We start from the raw sequence: 25846 nt of genomic DNA, 5'->3' as shown, positions 1-25846 counted from the left end.
TTGTGCTAATGTTAATCACACATTTGATGAATTTGATGATTGCTCATATGTTGAGATGGCAAGGCTGAAGTTTAGGCCTCAACAGGTTTCTGCTAGTCTGAAGTGAAAGCAAAGAAATGTGTATGTATGTATGTATGTATGTATGTGTGTGTGTGTATATATATATGTATGTATGTATGTATATGTATATGTATATGTGTGTGTGTGTGTATGTATGTATGTATGTATGTATGTATGTATGTATGTATATATATATATATATATATATATATATATATATATATATATATATATATATATATATATATTTAAAGTATCAGCATAAAATATAACATATATATATGTCTTCCAGTATGCTCAGGGTTCCTTCCTCCTTAGGAGGGACCCGTCACTTCTTACGCTGAAGGCCCATCTAATAACACAACATATTTTCCTACAAAAAAATCAGGCAAAGTCTTCAAATCAGTCATTTCTCAGCTGGACTCAAAATGGGACATTAGAAATGAAATTCAAACCATCTCTACACTCATCACTTTGGGTCACGTGGGTTTTCTCATGCGCAATAAGGGTGGAACATTTCCTGAAGCACTGATCACACTCAGGGCACATAAATGGTTTCTCCCCTGATGCCGATAAGGACATGATTTCCCACAGAGATCTTTCCCACAGTCATAAGGGAAAGTCTCATAAGGTGTCTCATAAGATGGGAACGGTGATTGAATTTTTCCCCCACAATCAGGACATCCAAAGTGTGATAGGAAAATTCCAACAGGGAAACAAAGGAAACAACACAAGAAAAAAATCTTACTTTTAAGATCAGAGGTTTATTGTTTCTAATAATTTGGAACATTAGAAATGAATAGATAATAGCAATAATACACTGCATTAACATATTAATGCAGAGGGCCAATGAGAAATAGCAAGTCCTACAAGCACTGCTATAAATCAAAGAGTTCCGAGCCAATCTTGAACCTTATCTTTTATACTATTCTTCTAACCACATCCTTGCTTCACAACCTCACTAACTGACACTCTCTGTGAACATCGGTGTAACATTACTTTCAATTCTTTATTTCTAACAGTTTCATTCAAACGAATCCATACAAGTGCATATTTTGCAAAAACATATTTCAGAGTAAGAAACGGTTCAGAAGGATTACATATATTTCTGTTAAATTTTGAAATCATCCGATCTGAAAACTTTGGTTCATATCACTTTCTTCTGGGGCCTTCTATTATCCATAGGACTTATTGAATCTTAATTGATGAATAGGCTATATTTCTTGATTCTCACAAAAGGATTTCTTTCCTCTGTGAACCGTCTTGTGTGTCACCAGCCTAGAATTGTGATTGAAATGTTCCTCACAATCAGGACATTTAAACAGTTTCTTTCTTGTGTGCGTCCTCAGGTGTCTCAGAAGTCTGAAATTTTGACTGAAACATTTCCCACATTCAGGACATTCAAAGGGTTTCTTTCCAGTGGGTATAAGCATATGATTTAGAAGGCTAGTCATACTACTGACATATTTCCCACAGTCTGGACACTCATATGGCTTCTCTCCTGTATGAGTTCTCTGGTGTGTCATCAGGTTGGAATTCTGACTGAAACTTTTTCTGCAATTAGAACATTCAAAGGGTTTCTCTCTGGTGTGACACCAGGCTGGAATTGGTACTGAAACTTTACTCGCAATCAGGACATTCAAAGGGTTTCTCTCCTGTGTGAGTCCTTTGGTGTGTCACCAGGCTGGAATTGGTACTGAAACCTTTCCCACAATCAGGACATTTAAAGGGTTTCTCTCCTGTGTGAGTCCCTTGGTGTGTCACCAGGCTGGAATGCTGACTAAAACTTTTTCCACAATCAGGACATTTAAAGGGTTTCTCTCCTGTGTGAGTCCTCCGGTGTTTCACCAGGCTGGAATTGTCACTAAAACATTTACCACAATCAGGACACTTAAAGGGTTTCTCTCCTGTGTGAGTTCTCTGGTGTGTCACCAGGTTGGAATGCTGACTAAAACTTTTTCCACAATCAGGACATTTAAAGGGTTTCTCTCCTGTGTGAGTCCTCCGGTGTTTCACCAGGTTGGAATTGTCACTAAAACATTTACCACAATCAGGACACTCAAAGGGTTTCTCTCCTGTGTGAGTCCCTTGGTGTGTCACCAGGCTGGAATGCTGACTAAAACTTTTTCCACAATCAGGACATTTAAAGGGTTTCTCTCCTGTGTGAATCCTCCGGTGTTTCACCAGGCTGGAATTGTCACTAAAACATTTACCACAATCAGGACACTCAAAGGGTTTCTCTCCTGTGTGAGTTCTCTGGTGTGTCACCAGGTTGGAATGCTGACTAAAACTTTTTCCACAATCAGGACATTTAAAGGGTTTCTCTCCTGTGTGAGTCCTCCGGTGTTTCACCAGGCTGGAATTGTCACTAAAACATTTATCACAATCAGGACACTCAAAGGGTTTCTCTCCTGTGTGAGTCCCTTGGTGTGTCACCAGGCTGGAATGCTGACTAAAACTTTTTCCACAATCAGGACATTTAAAGGGTTTCTCTCCTGTGTGAGTCCTCCGGTGTTTTACCAGGCTGGAATTGTCACTAAAACATTTACCACAATCAGGACACTCAAAGGGTTTCTCTCCTGTGTGAGTTCTCTGGTGTGTCACCAGGTTGGAATGCTGACTAAAACTTTTTCTACAATCAGGACATTTAAAGGGTTTCTCTCCTGTGTGAGTCCTTTGGTGTGTTACCATGCTGGAATAGTGACTAAAACTTTTACAACAATCAGGACACTCAAAGGGTTTCTCTCCTGTGTGAGTCCTTTGGTGTGTCACTAGGCTGGAGATCCGACTAAAACTTTTCCCACAATCAGGACATTCAAACGGTTTCTCTCCTGTGTGAGTCCTCTGGTGTTTCACCAGGGTGGCATTGTGACTAAAACTTTTCCCACAATCAGGACACTCAAAGGGTTTCTCTCCTGTGTGAGTCCTTTGGTGTGTCACCAGGCTGGAATGATGACTAAAACTTTTCCCACAATCAGGACATTCAAACGGTTTCTCTCCTGTGTGAGTCCTCTGGTGTCTCACCAGGATGCCTCTTTGACTAAAACATTTCCCACAATCAGGACATTCAAACGGTTTCTCTCCTGTGTGAGTTCTCTGATGTGTAACCAGGTGTGAATTATCGCAGAAACATTTCCCACAATCATGACAAGCAAAGGGTTTCTCTCCTGTGTGAGTCCTCAGGTGTGTAACCAGGCTGGATTTATCACAGAAACATTTCCCGCATTCAGGACATTCAAACAGTTTTTCCTTGGTGTGAGTCCACGTTGCCATACTTGCTAAAGCATTTATCGCATTGGGAGCACTTTAAGGGCTTCTGTCCTGTGTGGGTCCTTCCATGAAACAAAACGGAGCTGTTGTGACCAAAGGTTTTGCTACATTCAAAGTATTTGTATGGCTTTTCTCCAGTCTGGATCTTCTCATGCATAATCAACTGTGATTTGTAAGTTGTATCTTTCCCACAACTGGCACGTCTATGGAGCTTTTCCACAACTCATATTCCTGAAGAGATCAAAAATATGGATGGTCCCTTGTTTGGTGGTGTTTTGTTTCAAGCTGTTTTCTTCCTCCCAGAGCAATGCCTTTCACACTGTCTGCTCTACGTGGTTTTCCAATTCTCCTTTTCCTCCCCAGTAACTTCCAGATATTTCCCTCTTTTGCTGAACTGAAAAATAATCTCCCTTGACCATTCATGTAATATATGCTTGAATTCACACGCTCCGTTTCCCAGCTAGAATCTCTTCTAGATTTTCTCTCTTTCTCTCTCACCTGCTGAGGAAGTTGGAGAATTGTGTGGCTCTCTGAAGGAAATGGAAAATATTTTTATTTCCGGACTGATTTGTTTTTCTTTTCAATGTTGCTTGTTATCCTCAGTGTCCAGAGTGCTCCTATTGCCATCTTCTGTGTCTATAAGATTCAAATAAAAGTGTATCTTTAATTGTGCATAAAATGGTTGCAGAAGATGAGAAAAAAAGAAAAAAAGCTTATGTTACAATGAAAAAGCAAACATGCCACAAACCTACAATAATTTTACATTAATCATGATTCATTTGATACATGGAAAACTACCCAGATCCAAGTTCAGATATCCATTCAATGGAGAAATTCGCTTGTTGACTGGGTCAATCAATGAATTCTTAGCAGGGCAAAGGGTTGTTTTCAAATACAGTCCAGTGAAAAAGAAACTACACCCTCTTTGATTTCTATGGTTTTACTTATCAAGACATAATAAATATCATTGCAACAGAAGAGAATAACAGAATTGGAAGGGACCTTGGAGGTCTTCTAATCCAAGCCCTGCTCAAGCAGGAGACCATATACATGGTCACTTCGGGTTTCTTGTTGGGCCGTTTTTTGCCCTCCCAAGCCTTCAAATATGGTTCCAGTATGGACAACTACAGGCCAGGTGGAAAACAGATCACAAAATTGGTTTTATGCAACTCGAGGATAATTTATTTAAACAAATAAGAGATCAAAGCTTAATGCATATAAAGAGACTATACAATGTATTAATACAGATGGATTCCGAAACAGAATTAGTTAAAGACTGTATGATAAAGTGGGCTCAAAATATTGAAGAAACAATAATGTTGGATACATAGGAAAGGATCTGGGTAAGAAATGTAAAATTTACACAAGCCCAAAACCTGAGAGAAATTTTTTACAAGATGTTTTACAGATGGCATTTAGATCCCAAAAATTTGGCTTCTATGTATCCGAACTTACAACCCAAATGCTGGAGATGTGATTCACTCGACGCCACATATTTTCATATATGGTGGACTTGCGAAAAGGTTAAGGCATTTTGGATAAAAATATTGTGGATTATGCAAAATGTTCTTTAAAAAAGAATAAGTTTACCCCTCAGTTATTTTTGTTAGGTATAATTACTGATTGTACAGCTGTAGAGATTAATTTGATTTTGCATTTAATAACTGCAGCTAGATTGTTGGTGGCGCAATACTGGAAGAAGGAAGATTTGCCTACAATTCAAGAATGGACATTGAAAGTCATAAATTTAGCCGAGATGGCTAAAATATCTGCATATCTTAAGGACCAATCAAACGAGAAATATAAACGAGACTGGAAAAAATGGATTGATTATATACAAAATAAATATGGGACTAAGAAATTCCAGATAGCTTATGATTAAGATCAGGAATGATATAAATTGTTTAAAGTTAGCCTAGCAAGGAGGAGCTAAGTTCAATGTAAAGCTGTTATCAATTCTTTATTCTTTTTTTCCAATATATTTTAGACGGTTTTTGTTAAAGATTTATACCGTGTATGGGTTCTGGGAAGTCGGGGGAGGGAAGGGGGGGCTGGGGGGGAGGGAGGGATGAATAGTAGGCTTGACGAGGGGTGTTAGATTTTAATGTAATATGATTGCACATGTATACTGTCTTCTCTTATTTTTTCTTTAAACCTAAGATATGTTAAGTATATTGATAGGGAAGCATAAATACCATCAACATAGAATGGAGTTTGCTCAGAAGCTGAAATACACCAAGTGAATGAGAGGAAGAGTGGGAAAGGAGAGAAGAAAGATAGGAAGAGAGGGATAGGAGAGAGGGTAAGGGGGGAAGATGAAGAGGATAAGGAGGAGTGGAATGAAGAGAGAGAAGGGTAGGGGAAGTAGAGTAGAAAAGGATGATGCAGGGAAGAAAGGAGGTAGGAGAGAGGTAGAAGAAAGAGGTGTATGGAGAGCAGAAGAGCTAATAATGGGTTGTTATCTTTTTGGGCGTTGATGGCAAGAGGAACTGATGTAATTACTACTTAGTACAATAGGATATTGGCTATGTAATAGTACACATGTGATTATATGTTATGAAAATGGAAAAAAGTATATCTAAAAAAAAAAGAAAATCGGAGCTACGGACAAACTGGATGTTCCCATTCCCTAAACTTCCAGGTTCCCCGGAGGTCAATTTTTCGCCCTCCGGAGCCTTCAGGGACCTTCTAGAGGCTTCCCTGAAGGCTCCGGAGGGCAAAAACTGCCCCTATGAGCAAACCGGAAGTGACTTCAGGTTTGCCCGTAGATCCGTTTTTTGCCCTCTGGAGGCTTCATCGGCCCCATGGGGAACCCGGAAGTCACCATTCCCAAACTTCTGGGTTCCCCATAGTTCCTTTTTTACCCTCCAGAGGCTTCAGGGAAGCTCCAGAGGGCCTCGGGGGGGGGGGGAGAGGCTGTTTTCACCCTCCCCAGGCTCCTAGAAAGCCTCTGGAGCCTGGGGAGGGCAAAAAAACTGTGCCAAAAGCGATGGGTGGTTTGCTGGTTGCACGCACATGCGCGGGGGTGTTGCGCGCATTGAATTTTGGGTGTGGGCATTCCCGCACACAACCCCCCCTGCTCTCCCCCAGCTTTTGGCATGGGAGCCAAAAAAGGTTAGCCATCACTGCCCTATACCGTTTCAGAGAAGTCACTCTCTCGTCTCTTTTGAAAAGCCTCCAGTGATGGAGCGCCACAGTGACAGCCAAGCACTGCTAATAAAGTGCCCTTGATCAATTGATGTGATTGTTGCTGCAAACTTTGACCTGGTCAATTGATCATCAGCAAGTATGACTACATCTATAAAAGCCGAAGTTGTAGGAGTTTCCTGGTCTCCGGCATTGAGGTGTGTGTTAAAACAGTGCCAAAGAATAAAGACATCAGCAAGGATCTTAGAGAAGCAATTGTTGCTGCCCATCAATTTGGGAAGGTTTAAGGGCATTATATTTGATTATTCATGTTATAACAGCAGCTAGGATTGCATTTGCACAAAATTGGAAAAGTGAAGAGATCCCTAAAGAGGAGAATGTGATTAAGAAAATATTAGAATGTGCAGAAATGGAACAGTTTGACACTGGCTATCAAAGAGAAAGAACAATAGCAATAGCAATAGCAGATTTTTATATACCGCTTCATAGGGCTTTCAGCCCTCTCTAAGCGGTTTACAGAGTCAGCATATTGCCCCCAACAACAATCCGGGTCCTCATTTTACCCACCTCGGAAGGATGGAAGGCTGAGTCAACCCTGAGCCGGTGAGATTTGAACCGCTGAACTGCTGATCTAGCAGTCAGCCTGCAGTGCTGCATTTAACCACTGCGCCACCTTGGCTCATGATTATTATTCAATTTGGGAATCTTTTTACAGGTGGTTACAGAATAGACATATTTTGGGGGAATGTTTACAAGGCCATTTGCAAATAATTTAAAATCCATCATTCTACACTGAGGAAGATTATTCATAAGTGGGAAATATTCCAGATACCGTATTTTTCAAAGTATAAGACGCACCTTTTTTCCTCAAAAAAGAGGCTGAAAATCTGGGTGCGTCTTATACACCGAATATAGCACTTTTTTGTGTTCTGAAGAGCTGCCCCCTCACCAAAATGGCCATGCATATACTTGTTGAAGCTTTCAGAGAGCTCCTGGGGGTTGGAGGGGGGGGCAGAAATAAGCAAAAAATGGCCCGTTTTTTGCCCCCCGCCCCAGCAGCACTCTATAAGGCTTTGTATAGTTTTTTTTTACAAAAAACAGGCCCGTTTTCATGAAAAACAAGCCATTTTTTGCTCGTTTTTGCCGCTCCCCAGAGCTCTCTGCAAGCCCCCCCAAAAGGGACTGTTTTTGGGAGGTTTGCGGAGTGCAAAAACTTTTTTTTCCTTTCCAAAAGCTCTTTAACTGACTGATGAGAATTACATTGATCAAGTGCTGTGCCAGCAGAAACAAGGTGCTGCAGATTGTCAGCTGTTTCCTTCTTGGGCACATGGATAAATACACCTGGAAACATCTACGTACCTACCTACCCTCTCTTCCTACCTACCTACTGTATTTCTCTCTCATACTCTTTATCCCTCTACCTACCTACCTACTCTCTCCCTATCTACTGTATTTCTCTCTATCCGTATACCTACCTACCTACACACTCTATCTACCTACTGTATTTCTCTCTTTCTATTTCTATCTCTCTACCCACCTACACACGCAATATCTCTCCCTACCTACTCTCTCTCCCTACCTATCTACTGTATTTCTCTCTCTCTATCCCTCTACCTACCTACACATATAATCTCTCTCCCTACCTACCTACTGTATTTCACTTGCTATCCCTTCATCTACCTGCCTACCCTCTCTCTCTCCCTACCTACTGTATTTCTCTCTCTTTCTCTCCCTCTCTTTCCCTCTATCTACCTACCTACTTTTTTTTAAATTGCCCCTTCAAAACCTTAGTGTGTCTTATACTCCGGTGTGTCTTATACTCCGAAAAATACGGTAGTTGCCAATCTTCTCAAGACTGGACATCCAAGTGTGGGAAGTTATCATCCAGCCCTCTCCCAGAAAAATGAAATATCCTAGGAAATATTGAAAAGGCAGAATATTTCTCTGGATGTGAAAAGAAACATGTTTCAAAAGACAGAATAGTTGCCTATAGCTTTCTGCCCATCCCCAGCTAATGGGCCATTAAGATGACCAGGCCAGCCCACTTTACATAATAAAGACTTTTCCTCACTGCAGCTGTAGGGGGAAGGGATATTACTCAACTGACCACAAGGCAACTGAGAACTCATCACAGCCTAGAGAGTAGCCCCCTGCATGGCACCATGGGAGTCTGACAACCAGTCAGAATACATTTCTTACACAGGAACAGGAAACAGAGAGGTGGGACTGAACAGGGTATAAAAGCCTAGCAAGCCCCTTCCTCAGCCCTTCTCTCTTCTTCTCCATCAACATTGAAGCATGTGATCACCTTTTCTGTTCAGGGCTCAAGCCATGTGGCCCTGTCCAACAATAAACCATCTTTCCAAGCAGCCTCCATGTCTCCAGTGTCTTCTTCCCCACTTGGAGCCAAACCCAGAAGGACATTTCTTTCAACACAAGAAAATTCACCCCAAGGCCAGACAATGCAATGGCCAGAGCAATTTTTTAAAAAAGTTATGTATCAGATTCTACAGGATTCAGTTAGCATGTTAAATATCAAGATCCATGACAGTGTAATTAGAAAAAACGGAACAACTATGGTTCATTTGGAAGGGTTGCTCTTCTCTCTAAAAAGGTCATAGCAACATGGCTGAGATTTGCAAAGTTGCACCTGGACAAACCACAAGACTTCTGGAACACTGTCCTTTGCACAGACCAGACCAAAGTGGAGATGTTTGGCCGTAATGCACAGTGACATGTTTGACAAAAATCAAGCACAGCATATCAGTACAAGCAACAAACGGCTGTTCAATCTCCCCTGAAAACCGTCCAGTGATGGCAGCACCCACAACCTCTGGAGGGAAGACATTCCCAAAGAATCAACCTTAATTAATACAATAATACAATAGCAAAGTTGGAAGGGACCTTGGAGGTCTTCTAGTCCAACCCCCTGCCTAGGCAGGAAACCCTATACCATTTCAGACAAATGGCTATCCTACATCTTCTTAAAGACTTCCAGTGTTGGGGCATTCACAACTTCTGGAGGGAAGCTGTTCCACTGATTAATTGTTCTGTCAGGAAATTTCTCCACAGTTCTAAATTGTTCTCTCCTTGATTAGTTTCCACCCATTGCTTCTTGTTCTACCCTCAGGTTCCTTGGAGAACAGGTTGACTCCCTCTTCTTTGTGGCAACCCCTGAGATATTGGAAGACTGCTATCATGTCTCCCCTGGTCCTTCTTTCTATTAAACTAGACATACCCAGTTCCTGCAACCGTTTTTCATATGTTTTAGTCTCCAGTCCCCTAATTTAAAAGATGTTTTTTAAATCTTCCCACCAGAAGGAAAATTGCAGCCACCAGTTTCACAGCGGGCAGCACCAGTGGGCTTAAATTCGGGGAGGGAAGGAACCTGCAGCAGCAGCAGCAGCAGCAGAGATGCTTCAGCCCAGTTGCTTCTCTGCTTTCAGGCCGTGGAGGGAACCGAACAGCCCGACTTGCTCCAGGATTCTCCTCCCACCGGCCCTCCACTCACCTTCCAGCTACTCCTTCGAGCATGGGAAGAGCAGACGAGCCGCCATGCACACCTCCTTCTTCCCATGAGTCATCCGGAAGAGGAAGTTCCTCTGCGCTTCTCTCCTCCTATCCTTTCTAGCAATGGTTTAAAACTCCTTTTTTTAGGCGCAAGCATGGTATAGAAGACTCTCTAGGCACAGATGTTGCCTGACCGCCATCTAGCGACAGGAGGTGGAAACACACACTTGTCCAATCTCCATCAAGGTGTTTGGAAGATGTTTTCAGTGATTCCATGGCAGCAGGTCCTTTTCGATTCCTCGAATCTCTCTTTGATCAGTTTCCATCCATTGTATCCTAAAAGGTCCTTAAAAATCCTGTCCTTAGAATTTGGGTGGGGGAAGGGAAATTTTAATCCCATCAACTGGAGCTGAAAGCTTTTTCTTTGTGAATAGGCTGGCCTGGATTTCTTAATGGGCACAAAATCTCTAAAGATACTTTCTGCCTTTGTTAAGATTTTTTTTCCTCCATTTCTCCTTTGGGTAAATATAATATTCTGCCTCTCTTTAATATTCCCCAAAACATTTCATTCTCAGGGTGGGTGGGTTTGTGATTGCTTCTCACAGTACACTGACCACATAACCATGGCAACTTACAATATCTGTTGTAGCTGTGGTCATTAAGCAAATCACCATGTTCCGTTCAGTGCAATGTACCATGACTGTGACTTACAACTTCCTGTCATTTTTGTTTCTTGGAAGCCAATTGTGAAGGTCCCAAATGGCGATTCCATGACTTTGGGACACAGCAACTATCGTAATTGCAAGCCAGGGCTGCCCCCAAATAACTGTGATGGCCACAACTTTGAGAAACACTTGTAAGTCTACTTTTTCAGTACCAGTGTAATTGTGAAGGCTGAGTAGTAAGTGGTAAGCAAGGAAGGTCTATAAAACTGAACAACCCAAAAAGTGTTCGATAGCTATTATTTAAAAAATCCTAGGTTAAACACAGTTGTGTCAGGATTATAAATGGATAGTGCACCATGGATAGTGTACAAAATCCTATGTTTTGTTTGCTAGGTATGGAAGTTAAAAAAATCACAGAGGACAGCAGTGGCATTATCAGTTCCATATTGTTTCCAAGAAAAGAACATGTCTACAAAATCACAAGTTAACCCTAATATGAAGGAGAACCAGTTTTAAAGCATGTACCACCAATGGAATGAAATCTCGGGAGTGGAGAAATACGTAGTGTAGAAAGTTAGCACCGACTCCTCTCCTAGAATAATGAGGTCTCCAAATGAGATTATCAAAAATATTCCAACATCAAGTTGATTCCTACCCGTTTTATATCTTTGTAATGTAGAACACCCACGATATGTAAGCTGCAGTTCTGCTTTAGGTCAGGGCTGCTCAGTGGACTGGCAATTCTTTTGTGGAATCCAGTGTGCAGCGTGTATCAAGCTTCAAATGGTGTTTTTGCTGTTGCAAGTATTATCATGCAGATCTGTATTAACAATCTTTCTTCCAACCCTTTGAAATGCCTTTTGGAAACATTTCTCTCAACATATATAGACAGTCATCTCCTCTTCCCAAGCCCCCCTTTTCTAGCCCTGCTGGTTACATGATTTCCTCTCTTTGACCTAATGAAAACTTTTGTGTATGCAAAGTTACAGATGCACAAGACATTTAGGATGGGTGCGCTTGGAAGCATCTCTGGCCAGCACCAATGAAGTTGGCTTCCTTTAGTCTCTCACCCATTGAAACTCTTCAATCCTAAATCCTTGGCAGCGACCACTCCAAAAAGATTTTTACAATTTCTACAAAAATAAATACAGGGAATCCTTGGGTTACAAGCGTTCTCTTAGCAAATGTTCAAAGTTACACGATAAGCCCCCCCTTCCCCTCAGCATTTACAAACAAATCCCGAAATTATGAATACTGGAGCACCACGGCTGTTGTTCATCCTTACGAACGACCGCAGAGGCTCTGTTATATTCACCCCTATTCTCCCCACCCCCAGCTGAGTCTTCACAGGCATTTTGCCTGTGGAGAGTGACTTACCTTGCAAAGATCTCTCTGTTGTGCTTTATTTGCCTGCATTACAGAAGACAGAGGCCTAACGTACCGCGAGATCACGCAAGGTCAGTAGTCTTGAGTAATCTCACACTTTAGGCATCTATTCTCTGTGAATTGAAGCGTGGACGTTTGCAAATGGAGGGAAGACTTCATTCTTTCAGTCCTTCCCTCCATTTGCCATTTCCTTGCCAAGGCCTGCTGGGAGATTGCATTCCCATAGGGCCTCAGCAGCCCTTTGCAAACTGCCTTTGTTGGCACCAACTGAGCTTGGGAGGAGTGGGTGTGTCCCTCCGAGGTCCTGTTCCTACAGGCAAAGGCTTTTTGCAAAGGGCTGCCAAAGCCTACAGGAACGCCATCCTCATGTGATTTGCTAATGAGAAAGCAACCCCAAGAAGTCGCGCACAGCCTCTCAGGGCTGCTTTCTTGGCGCCAGATGCCTTGTCAAGCTGATCTGGAGCAAGAAAGCAATGAATGTGTGGGCAAAAGCAAGGAGTGATGTCGTTCAATGTACGAGATTAACTCATCACTTGGCCTCATGTGGATTTTCTTATATGCAATAAAGGTGGAATTTTTCCTGAAGCACCATCCACATTCGGGACACTAAAATGGTTTCTCTCCTGTGTGTATAAGCATATGATTTAGAAGGCTAGTCCTAATACTGAAATCTTTCCCACAGTCTAGACACTCATACGGTTTCTCTCCTGTGAGTTCTCTGGTGTTTAACCAGACTAGAATTCTGACTGAAAAATTTCTCACAATCATGACACTCAAAGGGTTTCTCTCCTGTGTGAATCCTCTGGTGTCTAACCAGACTGGAATTCTCACTGAAACTTTTCCCACAATCAGGACACTCAAAGGGTTTCTCTCCTGTGTGAGATCTCTGGTGTGCCAACAGATGGGAATTCTGACTAAAACGTTTACCACAATCAGGACACTCAAAGGGTTTCTCTCCTGTGTGAGTCCTTTGATGTGCCAACAGGTTGGAATTCTGACTAAAACTTTTCCCACAATCAGGACATTGAAAGGGTTTCTCTCCTGTGTGAGTCCTCTGGTGTTTCACCAAGCTGGAATTGGTATTGAAACTTTTCCCACAATCAGGACATTTAAAGGGTTTCTCTCCTGTGTGAGTCCTCTGGTGTTTCACCAGGTTGGAAATGTGACTAAACCTTTTACCACAATCAGGACACTCAAAGGGTTTCTCTCCGGTGTGAACCCTCTGGTGTCTAACCAGACTGGAATTGGTATTGAAACTTTTCCCACAATCAGGACACTCAAAGGGTTTCTCTCCTGTGTGAGTCCTCTGGTGTTTCACCAGGCTGGAAATATGACTAAAACTTTTCCCACAATCAGGACACTCAAAGGGTTTCTCTCCTGTGTGAGTCCTTTGGTGTGTCACCAGGCTGGAAAACTGATTAAAACTTTTACCACATTCAGGACATTCAAAGGGTTTCTCTCCTGTGTGAGTCCTTTGGTGTGTCACCATGCTGGAACGATGACTAAAACGTTTTCCACAATCAGGACATTGAAAGGGTTTCTCTCCTGTGTGAGTCCTCTGGTGTCTCACCAGGATGCCTCTCTGACTAAAACAGTTCCCACAATCAGGGCATTCAAATGGTTTCTCTCCTATGTGAGTCTTTTGGTGTGTCACCAGGCTGGAATGATGACTAAAACTTTTTCCACAATTAGGACACTCAAAAGCTTTCTCTCCTGTGTGAGTCCTTTGGTGTGCCAACAGATTGGAATTCTGACTAAAACCTTTACCACAATCAGGACATTGAAAGGGTTTCTCTCCTGTGTGAGTCCTCTGGTGTGTAACCAGTTTGGATTTATCACAGAAACATTTCCCACATTCAGGACATTCAAACAGTTTTTCCTTGGTGTGAGTCCACGTTGCCATACTTGCTAAAGCATTTATTGCATTGGGAGCACTTTTAGGGCTTCTGTCCTGTGTGGATCCTTCCATGAAACAAAACGGAGTTGTTGTGACCAAAGGTTTTGCTACATTCAGAGTATTTGTATGGCTTTTCTCCAGTCTGGATCCTCTCATGAATAATCAACTGTGATTTTCAAGTTGTATCTTTCCCACAACTGGCACGTCTATGGAGCTTTTTCACAACACATATTCCTGAAGAGATCAAAAATATGAATGGTCCCTTGTTTGGTGGTGTTTTGTTTCAAGCCGTTTTCTTCCTCCCAGAGCATTGCCTGTCACACTGTCTGCTCTACGTGGTTTTCCAATTGTCCTTTTCCTCCCCAGTAACTTCCAGATATTTCCCTCTTTTGCTGAATGGAAAAATAATCTCCCTTGACCATTCATGTAATATATGCTTGAATTCACACGCTCCGTTTCCCAGCTAGAAATCTCTTCTTGATTTTCTCTCGTTTCTCTCTCACCTGCTGAGGAAGTTGAAGAATTGTGTGGCTCTCTGAAGGAAATGGAAAACATTTTGATTTCTGGACTGATTTGTTTTCCTTTTCAATGCTGCTTGTTATCCTCAGTGTCCAGAGTGCTCCTATTGCTATCTTCTTTGTCTATAAGATTCAAATAAAAGTATATCGTTAATTGTGCATAAAATGGTTGCAGAAGATGAGGAAAAAAAGAAAAATGTTTCTATTACAATGAAAAATGATGAAATTCACTTGTTGATTGGGTCAATCACAAATTCTTAGCAGTGCAAAGGGTTCTTTTCAAGTAGAGTCAAGTGGGAAAAAAAGTACAACCTATTTGATTTCTATAATTATACTTATCCGGGCATAAAAAATATCATCACAACAGAACAGAACAGGAATTGGAAGGGACCGTAGAGGTCTTTTAATCCAACCGCTGCTCAAGCAGGAGACCCAATATCAGGCATGTAAAACTGGCGGCCTTTCCTCTTTATTCTCCTTTCTTCTTCCTTCCTCTCCTTCTTTTTTCCTTCCTTGCTCTCTTCCCCTCTTTTCATCTTTCCTGTCCCTTCTTGGATGCTCGCATGCAAAAGGGAAATCATTTCTCAATGCCTCCTTCCCTTGTGATCAAATGCCACTTTTGCTAGTAGTTTGTGGCCACTTAAAAGACTGAAAACAAACTACTTTCAGTTTATCCCATGCCTGCCCTTCGTGGAGGTGTCCACACTACGGTACAGCAAAACTGTCAAAATGATGGTTCTAATAGTTGATTAGAACTCCTGTTTTTATTGTGCAATAGCTTTTAGCATTTAAGAACAGAAGTAAGTTAGTTGCTTTTCTACTAATACACATTAAAAAGGCTCTCCTGTAGGGACCCTGCCATGGTCTAATTCAGATTGGAAATATAGCAAAGGAAAATAATTTTCTCCACTTCCTTTGCCCTGTTTCCCCTACTGGAAATAGCTGCTTGCAACACACAAGGATGGGAAACTTTCTTAAGAGCTCACAATTCAAGAATACCAAGGTGCAGATGAGGTATCTCAGGGTGGGGAAGGCCATGGGGAGGGGGGCGCGTAGTGATAGAACAGGCCCTCAAGGCCTCTCCTGCCCACTTGCTTCTCCCTCCCTTCCTGCCCCAAGGACTCACTTACCTTGCATCCTCTGTTTCTTTGCCTCTGAGGAAGGGAGAGGAGATTTGGCTTGGAAAGGCTTTTCATGCTGAGAATGGACGCTCTTGAATGCTATAATATCATGCAGATTCAGGCACCCATCCTCTTTTGCAGAGTCAGGGACCCAGAAACTTTCATTCTCAGCGCGAAAAGTGTTTGCCAATCTCCTGCTAGTCTCCCCACCGCAAACTACTTTCCACTTAACTACTTAATGAGACCTTGTTGGGATGTTTGCATGCAAATGAGATGAGAGAGAGAGAGAGAGAGAGAGAGAGAGAGAGAGAGACAGAGAGACAGAGAGACAGAGAGAGAGAGAGACAGAGACAGAGACACAGAGAGAGAGAGAGTGTGTGTGTTTATGGGAGAAAGAGCGATCTTCAGCCAGGGCACCCAGGTTGCTGGGAGTGAGGCAGTGGGAGTGGAGTACGAATCAAGGCGGAGAGTAGGTATGGAGCTTCCCACCCAATCTCTGCACCAGCTTAACTGGGTGCCCCGCCAGCAAGGCACCGAAGCGCTGCAACTTCTGCCGCAGCAAGACAGAGAGAGAGAGGAAGGGGGCTCTCCAAACTCTGTTTGTGTGTGTGAATGAGAGAGTACGGATCCCTGCTTCAGTCGCGGCATTCAAGTTGCTGGCAGCAGCAGCCGGGGGCGGGGGGCAGGAGCCACCTGAGTAGCTGTTTTTCTCCTTGTTCTCCTCCCCACTCAAGCAGTGACAGGCTTTACGGGACAGCAGGGCCTCTCATTTCCCCCCCCTGCATGGCAAATACCAGCTTCAGTCAGGGTATTCAAGCTGCTGCTGGCGGTAGCCATGATTGCCCCCTTCCCAACCCAGCCAGCACTGCATGACCTGCTCCCTCCCTGCCCAGCCAGCACAAAGCATCACCGTTCTTCTCCTTCTCATCGTCCTCCCCGCTCATGCAGCAGCAGGGTCCGTGGGACATGGTCTCATTCCTGCCCCGGCGCAGCAAACTCTGGTGGGTTGGACGTGGGTGTGAAGGGCATGGCCCTGCAGTGCTTCCTTGCTCATTTGAAGGCTTCATTCAGCCTTCAAACAGTAAGGCTGGCCCATGTAAGTGAGCAGCGCACCAAGGGCATGGATGACATTGGTTACTGCACCCGTCCAATTCCGATTCCACGACTTGCCTTACTGTTTGACAGGGAGTTTGTCTTATTCCATGTCCCATGGAGCCGCTGCCGCTTGGGCGGGGAGGACAACAAGGGACCTCAAGAGAGTTGTGCATAAAAAAACACCCACAAATCTTAATGAACTGAAGCAATATTGTAAAGAAGAGAGGGCCATAATTCCTCCACAACACTTCAAGACACTGATAAAGTCACACAGAAAAGAATTACTTCTAGTTGTGGTTGCTAAAGTTGGTTCTACAAATTATTGAGTCATACATTTTTCATACATGACTTCTCCGTTTTGGCTTTCCTTTTATAAAATAAATGAAGACCTGATGTAACATGTCAGGTGTTGTTGTTCATCCGTGGTTGTATTTATCTACTTTTAAGAACTTCTAAGGACCAACTGATTTTTACTACGTCCTGATACCTAAAATCATAGAAGTCAAGGAGAGTATACTTTCTTTTCCAAATGACTCATGAGAGATTATACGTTTGCAGACAAATACACTCAGAGAGAAATAAAAATGCACACATCTACAATAGGGAGATAATCCATGCCTTTCAAGCCTGAAAAAATAATTAAAATTGTTACCATCAAACCTTCTGCACAAATATTAATCGGGAACTTGATGAATTTGATGATTGCTCATGTTTTCAGATGGCAAGGCTGAAGTTCAGGCCTCAACAGGCTTCTGGGGCCATGAAAACTTTCATTGGAAAGTTTTTGTTCAGATAAATAAAAGCATTGGCTTCTCAACAGACACACTTGATTTTACTGAGCCACACCTGTCAATCTGCATGACACTAACTTTACAGATGTGAGGACTTTAATGGATGAAATGATGCCGAAAGCCTCTGCAAGATTTGAAGCAACAGCTGAAGCCATGAGCTCAAAGTAAGGGAAGTAAATACTTTCCACAACCCCTTTGGTGACATCCCAATTGAAGTAGTCCTCCCTTACTGACTGCAGCTGGGCCTGGAATCTATGTCACTAAGTGACCCAATCATGAAGCATGATGTCACAGGACAGAGCCAAGTTACATCTGCACCTTTAATGTATTTTAATATGTATGTATCTTTTATGTCTCTAAGCCCCTCCATAGTTATGTCATGGTAAGGTTGGTGGCCAATAACTTTTATAAATGAGTACAGCTGAATAATAAAAACATTCCAAACGTTCATTTTTTTAAAAAAGTGCTGGGTTAAGCACAGTTGAAGCTGGTGAATACAGGGAGGGGGGCACCAATAGGAAACAGGTACTTGTTAGTTAGAAATGGAAGTAAAACAATAAACGCAGAAAAGACCAGAGGAACATTAGTCCGACCTTGTTGCCCAGAAAACATCAGGTCCATAACAGAATAATTGAGTTTGGGGGGAGTTTCCAGTTTCACAGCATGCAGCCCCAGTGGGCTTAAATTCGGGGAGGGAAGGAACCTGCAGCAGCTGAGATGTTTCAGCCCAGTTGCTTCTCTGCTTCCAGGCCGTGGAGGGAACCGAAGAGCCCGACTTGCTCCAGGACTCTCCTCCCACCGGCCGTCCACTCACCTTCCAGCTGCTGCTTCGATCCTGGGAAGAGCACAAAAGCCGCTCTGCACACCTCCTTCCTCCCATAAGCGATCCAAGAGGAAGTTCCCCTGAGCTTCTTCTCTACTCTCATTCTTTCTAGCAATGATGTACTCGATGGTTGAAAACTCTTTTTTTTAAGCTCAAGCACGGACGATACTACTGAATTGATGCCTTTCTAGGCACAGATGTTGCCTGACCGCCCTCAAGCGATAGGAGGTGGGAAAACATGCTTGTCCTGTTTTTTGGAAGATGTTTTAGTGATTATATGGCAGCCGGACTTTTTCGATTCCTAGCGACCGACCTTTGCAACTGAGCCCCGTGAAGTAGTGATACTTGACGCTATTTAGCTTTGTTTTTAGTGCCTTTGGGTCAGTCTGTAATGTCTGTCCTTGCAGTTTCCCTGGAAAGGGTTTTTGGAGTGGTTTCCCCTCTTTTCTGCTTCCTAAACTTGAGATGATTTTGCTCTTCAGGTGGGACTGGAACTGAGTGTTTCTCTGTCTCTAACCTGGTGCCTTCACCACTACACCATTTTTTCTACGTGTTTCACTTTTCTTCTTTATAACTGCTATTCTAATAGAAAATCTTTCATAAAAGTTATTGCAGTACATTTTTGATTAAAATATCTTTTCATTGATATATAATTTATGGTATTAACCATAAAATAAAAAGCATAACCCCAAAAATGTTATTAGCCATCAAACCTCAAAAATAAACTTTTCCCAAAAGGTTTCCACAATTTTGGCCACTACTGTAGGTTATGATCTACATTATCAAATGCTTTACTGAAATCTAAGTATATGATATCCACAGCATTTTGCTGGTCCACTAATTAGTCATTTTGTCAAACAATTAAATAAGGTTTGTTTGGCATAATGTTTTAAATAAACCCTACTGGTTACTGGTTATAATTTTGTTTCCTTCCAGTTGTTCACAGATTTGTTGTCTGGATATGTTTTCCAAGATGTTACCAGTTATTAATGTCAGGCTGATCTGTCTGTAATTTCCTGGATTTGTTCCCCCCCCCCCTTTTTTTTTTGAAGATGGTGTTAAATGGAAAAAGATTTCCTCTGCGGGTTCGGATTTCCCGTCTGGGAGAGTGTCCCTGGCTGAGTGAATGAATTTAGGATCAAAGCAAGCTGCGTTTGAAAGCAAGTTGTCTTTATTATTTCAGGAAAGCAAGACTGACAGTGATGTAGATTAGCATTCCTAGTTGAGCTGACCCAGTCATACAGTAAGTTTATTTTTTTTATACCATTTTCCTCGTTGAAGTCCTTTTGTTTTCTTTGTACTATTATTTTATCACTTTTTGTGAGTGCTTTTGCTAACGGTTCTAATCCTATCTTGTGTTTTGTTATTCCTCTGCCCTAAAGTACTTCCCATGGGGCAGGGATGAGCTCTAGTGTCTTCTACTGTATTTCCTATTTTTACATCTTCGCCCTGAGCTAATCAGTCTTTGTTGTCACTCTGATCTTTTCCTCTCTTAAGGTAACTTCTTCCTACACTTCCTAGGTCTTTTGTATTATTTTGTACTCTGCAGCTATTTCTAATTGTCCTGATATCCCGGTAATTATTCTCAGGAGGTTTGTTAATGTATCCTGGCTTTGTTATTCTAGTGACTTCCAGTTTGGTTATGGGCTGTACTGGTCTTCCTAATGGAACACTGTCTTAGTGAAGTTCCCTTCCCACAGAGGTTAAAAAAATCACAGAAGACAGCAGTGGCATTATCAGTTCCATATTGTTTCCAATTGAAGAAAGTTAGCAACCCCCTTTAGAAGAATGATATATATTAGGAAATATTAAAAAGGCAGAATATTATATTTTCCCTAAAGGAGAAACATGTTTATAAAGAAAGATTCTCAAAGCCTCAGCTCTCTGCCCCAAGGAGAAACAAAGGGACCAACTTTTAGAAATGCATATTTGGTAATCCATTCAAGACAGGAATAGAACCCCAAGGAAGTCAGCATCTAGGATTAATTACATTTGCTAAACAAGATTAAAAACCCCAAATCATTGCCGGCCTTTGGGAGACCAACTACCGTATTTTTCAAAGTATAAGAAGCACCTTTTTCCCCTCAAAAAAGAGGATGAAAATATGGGTACATCATACACTGAATACAGCCTCTGGAAACCCCACCCCTTTTGCAAAAATGTCCATGCATAGTCTTTAGGAGGCTTCCAGAGTGCTGCTGGGGGCTGGAGAGAGGAAAAATGAGCAAAAATGGGCCAATTTTTGCCTCTTTTTGTCCCCCCCCAGCCCCCAGGAGCACTCTACAACCCTCCTAAAGGCTATGCATGCTCCCCACTTTTTTTTTTTTTTTTACAAAAAATGGGCCTGTTTTCACAAAAAAACGGCCATTTTTGGGAGGTCTGCAGAGTGCAAATTTTTTTTTAAAAAAATGCCTCTTCAAAATCTTGGTGCGTTTTATACACCAGGGCGTCTTGTACTCCGAAAAATATGGTAATTAAAATCAAATAACAAAATACACAAAACAAGCCTCCAAATTTCAAAATGCTGTAGAAGAAACTGTATAAAAGTCCAGCGATTGGGCTATATGTTTGGGATTGAGAGGAAAACTTTTAATTAGGTGAAAACAAGGGGTCCCTCAGAGTTGATTTTAACCAGATTTGTGCCAATTTGATATTTCCAATAAAGATATTCTTTTAGGAATTTACCTGCCTCTGAGGTTTGCTTGTGATGGATCTATTTCTCTGAACCCTGGCATTAAACCAACTCTCTACTAAAATGTCAGGAAACTTTTTGCTCCATTTGGAGCTGCATATTTGGAGTCCTGAGCCCCAACCGCTTAGCCGGACTACCAGGCAGCAGGAAGACTCGGGAAAGATGGAGGAGATGGCGGGCACTGATGGAGCTTGTGCAGGGGTTGCTGAAAGCCTACAGTACCCCTCCTTGCCCCAGCAGGTGACTGCCATGCTTCCCTGCCTTCCACATTGCCTTACTGGCGGTCCTCCATCCCTGCTTGCCTTCTGAGGTCGGCGTCCAGCCCAATCTGGCCAGTCATTGGGTGGACGGCCCTTGCTGGAAATGCAGACCCTGTGCTGGAGCTGAGAGGGGTGGCGGAGATCCTGTGGCCCTCCCAACTCTGAGGAACCCCTTGTTTTCACCTAATTAAAAGTTTTCCTCTCAATCCCAAACAGTCATATACCCCAATCACTGCAGCGTCCGATGGTCTGGTGACAACACTCCTACTTTATCTGGCCAGGTATGAGAACATTCTTGGTTCTCAGGAGAAAATATTTTATTATGACTCCACCATCCCAGCTATCTCTAATCCCCCCCCCTTGCGCTAATGCGGCAGCATTGATGCCTCAAAATGACCCTGTGCTGGAGCTGAGAGGGGTGGCGGAGATCCTGTGGGAGGGCAAGCAGACATACTGAGGCTGTTGCACATGCACCCGCTCCATTTCTGCAAAGGCAGAAATGCCCGTCTCTGCTGCAGATCAATCCAAAGAGGGGAGGATGCTGCTGCAGAAAAGGCTGCCTTCCACCCGGGCCCTGTGTGCTTCTCATTGCCAGTTCAGCAGGCCTGATGGCCCTATGGGATTTCAGACGGCGCTTGGTGAGATACCTGATTCTCTCGCCCACAGTCCGGCTGAGTCTTTGGTCGCTGCTTGGAATACACCTGCGGCGGAGGCTCTAAACCGGATTGTGCCTTTATGGCCTCTCCGTGACAGCGGATCCAGGAGGGCTCCTTGGTTCACTGAGGAACTCCGGGAGATGAAGCGCCAAAAGAGACGCCTAGAGCGACACTGGAGGGCCAGTAACTCCGAGTCAGATCGAGCACTGATGAGAGCCTTTATCAGGACCCATCTCGTGGCAATAAGGGCGGCGAAATGTGCGCATTTTGCCGCTCTTATTGCATCCGCTGAATCGCGCCCAGCCGCCTTGTTCAGGATAACCCGCTCCCTCCTGAAAGGGAGGGACGGGGATGAACTTTTACAAGGTAGAGCTGAGGAATTTGTCCAGTATTTAACAGATAAAGTCGCTTGGATTCGGACAAACCTGGATTCCAATTGCACGGTACCAGCCGAGGTACCGGGGGAAGGTCTTGAGCGGAAACATAGGGGAGAAACCATTGAGTGTCCCGAATGTGGATGGTGCTTCAGGAAAAATTCCACCCTTATTGCACACAAGAAAATCCACATGAGGCCCCAAGTGATGAGTGTAGAAAAGGTTTGAATTTCATTTCTAAAGTCCCTCTGTAAATCCAACTGAGAAATTGACTATTTAATTTGACTACAAAGTATTTGCCTAATTTTTTGTAGGCAAATATGTAATGGTATTAAACGGGAAGGAGGAAGGAAAAAATGGCAACATATTAGTGTGATAATGCCTATCTGGTCATTAGCAGCAGAACTTGCTGGATATGGGTAGTTCTCGGGTTACGAATGTAATGGATCCTACCAATTCCATCCGAAACTTGAGAAGTTGTGGGATTGAATCTCGTACATTGAATGACATCACTCCCTGCTTTCGCCCACATGTTCATTGCTTTCTTGCTCCAGATCAGCTTGACAAGGAATTTGGCGCCAAGAAAGCAGCCCTGAGAGGCTGTGCGCGACGTCTTAGGGTTGCTTTCTCATTGGCAAATCATTGGCAAATGTCCTGTAGGCATTGGCAGCCCTTTGCAAAAAGCCTTTGCCTGTAGGAACAGTACCTCGGAGGGACACACCCACTCCTCCCAAGTTGGTTGGTGCCAACAAAGGCAGTTTGCAAAGGGCTGCTGAAGCCCTATAACAGTGCAATCTTCCAGCGAGGAGCCAATGTCACAACGAGATGGTTGTGTGGTCTCAATGCTCTGAGACCATAGCCAATACTTTTGCCACTGGATGGTCCAAACAGACCTAAACTTTCCTGAAGAGATGGTGAACAGTAAGAATACGTCTTGCTGATCTCGGGGATATCACAAAATCCTTGAAAGAAGCAAGAGAAGTTCTTCAAGCCAGTGACAAATCTTCCAGCAGGCCTTGGCAAGGAAATGGCAAATGGAGGGAAGGCCTGAAAGACTGAAGTCTTCCCTCCATTTGCAAACGTCCACACCTCAATTCACAGAGAATAGATGCCTAAAGTGTGAGATTGCTCAAGACTACTGACCTTGCATGATCTCGTGGTACGTTAAGACTCCATCCTCTGTGAATGCTGGCAAATAAAGCACAGCAGAGAGATCTTTGCAAGGTAAATCACTCTCCAAAGGCAAAATGCCTGTGAAGACTCATCTGGGGGTTGGGAGAATAGGGGTGAATATAACAGAGCCTCTGTGGTTGTTCGTTAGGATGAACAACAGCCGTGGTGCTCCAGTATTCATAATTTTGGGATTTGTTTGTAAATGCTGGGGGGGAGGGGGGGCTTATCATGTAACTTTGAACATTTGCTAAGAGAACACTTGTAACCCAAGGATTACCTGTATTTATTTTTGTAGAAATTTTAAAAATCTTTTTGGAGTGGTCGCTGCCAAGGATTTAGGATCAAAGAGTTTCAATGGGTAAGAGACTAAAGGAAGCCAACTTCATTTGTGCTGGCCAGAGATGCTTCCAAGCACACCCATCCTAAATGTCTTATGCGTCTGTAACTTTGCATACACAGAAGTTTTCATTAGGTCAAAGAGAGAAAATCACAGAACCAGCAGGGCTTGAGAAGGGGGGCTTGGGAAGAGGAGATGACTGTCTATATATGCTGAGAGAAATGTTTCCAAAAGGCATTTCAAAGGTTTGGAAGAAAGATTGGTAATACAGATGTGCATACAAAAATGTATCAAAGTTGCCCCACTCTTTGTTTGATACACATTCCTTTTTGTAAGTCAAAATTTTAATTAATAAAGTATGCAAAACAAACTAAAACAATTGATACAGAGAAGCAGGAAAGGAGTCGAAAAAAAGAAAAAATGATATAATGCACCTTCCGCCTTTTTCTCCGTTGAGAAATTGTCATCACCCATTCCTCTTTGGAAATTACCTCTGCTCAGTTTACCAGAATAAAATCTTCCTTGGAAATAGATCCTGTCCTAAAGTCCATTCCTCACAGTAATCCAGTCCAACATTTCTCTTTCACATTGCTCATAGGAACAGGGAGATTTTCTCTATGCACAGGTAGCAAGCAGCAAAGCTTTAATGAATACATCATATTGGCAAAGATGAGGGCAAAAGAAGATCTGACTATTTCCCGCGCAAATGCACATAGTTAAAGTTCAGGTTTTCCCTCCCTGCTATTAGGCCTGGTCACATTGTCCAATGGAGACTTCTAGTATTGTTGTGAGAAAGTCTTTTTTGGCTCTGGTAAACCTGCCGAAATGTCCTTGGTTCCCATGGCTGGCATCGATGTCTGGAGCTTTGTTCTATCTCCCCCTTCTGTCGCCCCATAGTTTTTTTTGCAAACTGAGAAATGATAATAGTTGCAACAGCAAAAACGCCATTTGAAGCTTGACACACTCTGCACACTGGATTCCACAAAAGCATTGGCAGCCCTCTGATCAGCCCTGATCTAAAGCAGAACTGCAGCTTATATATCTTGGGTGTTCTACATTATAAAGATATAAAACGGGTAGGAACCAACTTGATGTTGGAATTTTTTTGATTATCTCATTTAAGAGACCTCATTATTCTAGGAGAGGAGTCGGTGCTAACTCTCTACACTACATATTTCTTCACTCCCGAGATTTCATTCCATTGGTGGTACATGCTTTAAAACTGGTTCTCCTTCATATTAGGGTTAACTTGTGATTTTGTATACATGTTCTTTTCTTGGAAACAATATAGAACTGATAATGCCACTGCTGTCCTCTGTGATTTTTTAAAACTTCCATACCTAGCAAACAAAACATAAGATTTTGTAGTGGTGCACTATCCATTTATAATCCTGACACAACTGTGTTTAAACTAGGATTTTTTAAATAACAGCTATCGAGCAGTCTTTGGGTTAGTCAGTTTTATAGACCATCCTTGCTTACCACTTACTACTCAGCCTTCACAATTACACTGGTACTGAAAAAGTAGACTTACAAGCATTTCTCAAAGTTGTGGCCATCAGTTATTTGGGGGCAGCCCTGGCTTGCAATTACGATAGTTGCTGTCTCCCACAGTCATGGAATTGCTATTTGGAACCTTCACAATGGGCTTCCCACAAACAAAAATGACAGGAAGTTGTAAGTCACAGTCATGGTACATTGCACTGAACGGAACATGGTGATTTGCTTAATGACCACAGCTACAACAGATATTGTAAGTTGGCATGGTTATGTGTCAGTGTACTGTGAGAAGTAATCACAAACCCACCCACCCTGAGAATGAAATGTTTTGGGGAATATTAGAGAGAGGCAGAATATTATATTTACCCAAAGGAGAAATGGAGAAAAAAAATCTTAAGAAAGGCAGAAAGTATCTTCAGAGATTTTGTGCCCATTAAGAAATCCAGGCCAGCCTATTCACAAAGAAAAAGCTTTCAGCTCCAGTTGATGGGATTAAAATTTCCCTTCCCCCACCCAAATTCTAAGGACAGGATTTTTAAGGACCTTTTAGGATACAATGGATGGAAACTGA

The 25846-nt window shown here is 42.7% G+C and overlaps 3 protein-coding genes and 1 pseudogene across 5 annotated transcripts in view; 2 read left to right on the top strand and 2 right to left on the bottom strand.

Moving 5' to 3' along the window:
- Positions 1-25846, top strand: part of LOC116504750 (zinc finger protein OZF-like) — a 183981-nt gene that overhangs the window by 64698 nt on the left and 93437 nt on the right. The window lies entirely within an intron of this gene.
- LOC116504798 overlaps positions 1-25846 on the top strand; it is a 133148-nt pseudogene that overhangs the window by 99022 nt on the left and 8280 nt on the right.
- LOC116504755 (zinc finger protein 271-like) lies at positions 1236-10419 on the bottom strand. Of its 2 annotated transcripts, XM_032211980.1 has the most exons (3): positions 9989-10419; positions 3829-3966; positions 1681-3719 (listed from the first exon to the last, which is right to left on the bottom strand). In XM_032211980.1, the coding sequence occupies exon 3, from the start codon at positions 3331-3333 to the stop codon at positions 1681-1683; it is 1653 nt and encodes a 550-aa protein (XP_032067871.1). In that variant the 5' UTR covers positions 3334-3719; positions 3829-3966; positions 9989-10419. The 2 variants fall into 2 exon arrangements, with proteins under 2 accessions (XP_032067870.1, XP_032067871.1); XM_032211979.1 differs by lacking the exons at positions 3829-3966; positions 9989-10419 and adding an exon at positions 1236-1614 and having other exon boundaries at positions 1685-3822.
- LOC116504771 (zinc finger protein OZF-like) lies at positions 11792-18385 on the bottom strand. 2 transcript variants are annotated; one of them, XM_032211994.1, is made up of 2 exons: positions 18275-18385; positions 11792-14576 (listed from the first exon to the last, which is right to left on the bottom strand). In XM_032211994.1, the coding sequence occupies exon 2, from the start codon at positions 14089-14091 to the stop codon at positions 12730-12732; it is 1362 nt and encodes a 453-aa protein (XP_032067885.1). In that variant the 5' UTR covers positions 14092-14576; positions 18275-18385; the 3' UTR covers positions 11792-12729. The 2 variants fall into 2 exon arrangements, with proteins under 2 accessions (XP_032067885.1, XP_032067886.1); XM_032211995.1 differs by lacking the exon at positions 18275-18385 and adding an exon at positions 18054-18251.

Source organism: Thamnophis elegans, chromosome 2 (genome assembly GCF_009769535.1).
Source record: "Thamnophis elegans isolate rThaEle1 chromosome 2, rThaEle1.pri, whole genome shotgun sequence".
Classification (NCBI taxonomy): Eukaryota; Metazoa; Chordata; class Lepidosauria; order Squamata; family Colubridae; genus Thamnophis; species Thamnophis elegans.
Note: the sequence above shows the minus strand (reverse complement) of the source record. Positions and strands in the feature narration are given on the sequence as shown.

Excerpts from the sequence above, each read along its gene's own strand:
- LOC116504771 (XM_032211994.1), bottom strand. The coding sequence starts at position 14,091 with ATGAGAGGATCCAGACTGGAGAAAAGCCATACAAATACTCTGAATGTA.
- LOC116504755 (XM_032211979.1), bottom strand. The coding sequence starts at position 3,333 with ATGGCAACGTGGACTCACACCAAGGAAAAACTGTTTGAATGTCCTGAA. Across the intron at positions 1,615-1,684 it reads TTTGAATGTCCTGATTGCGA|AAAAAGTTTCAGTCAGAATT; the intron begins GTAAAGTTTCAG and ends TTCTAATTGCAG.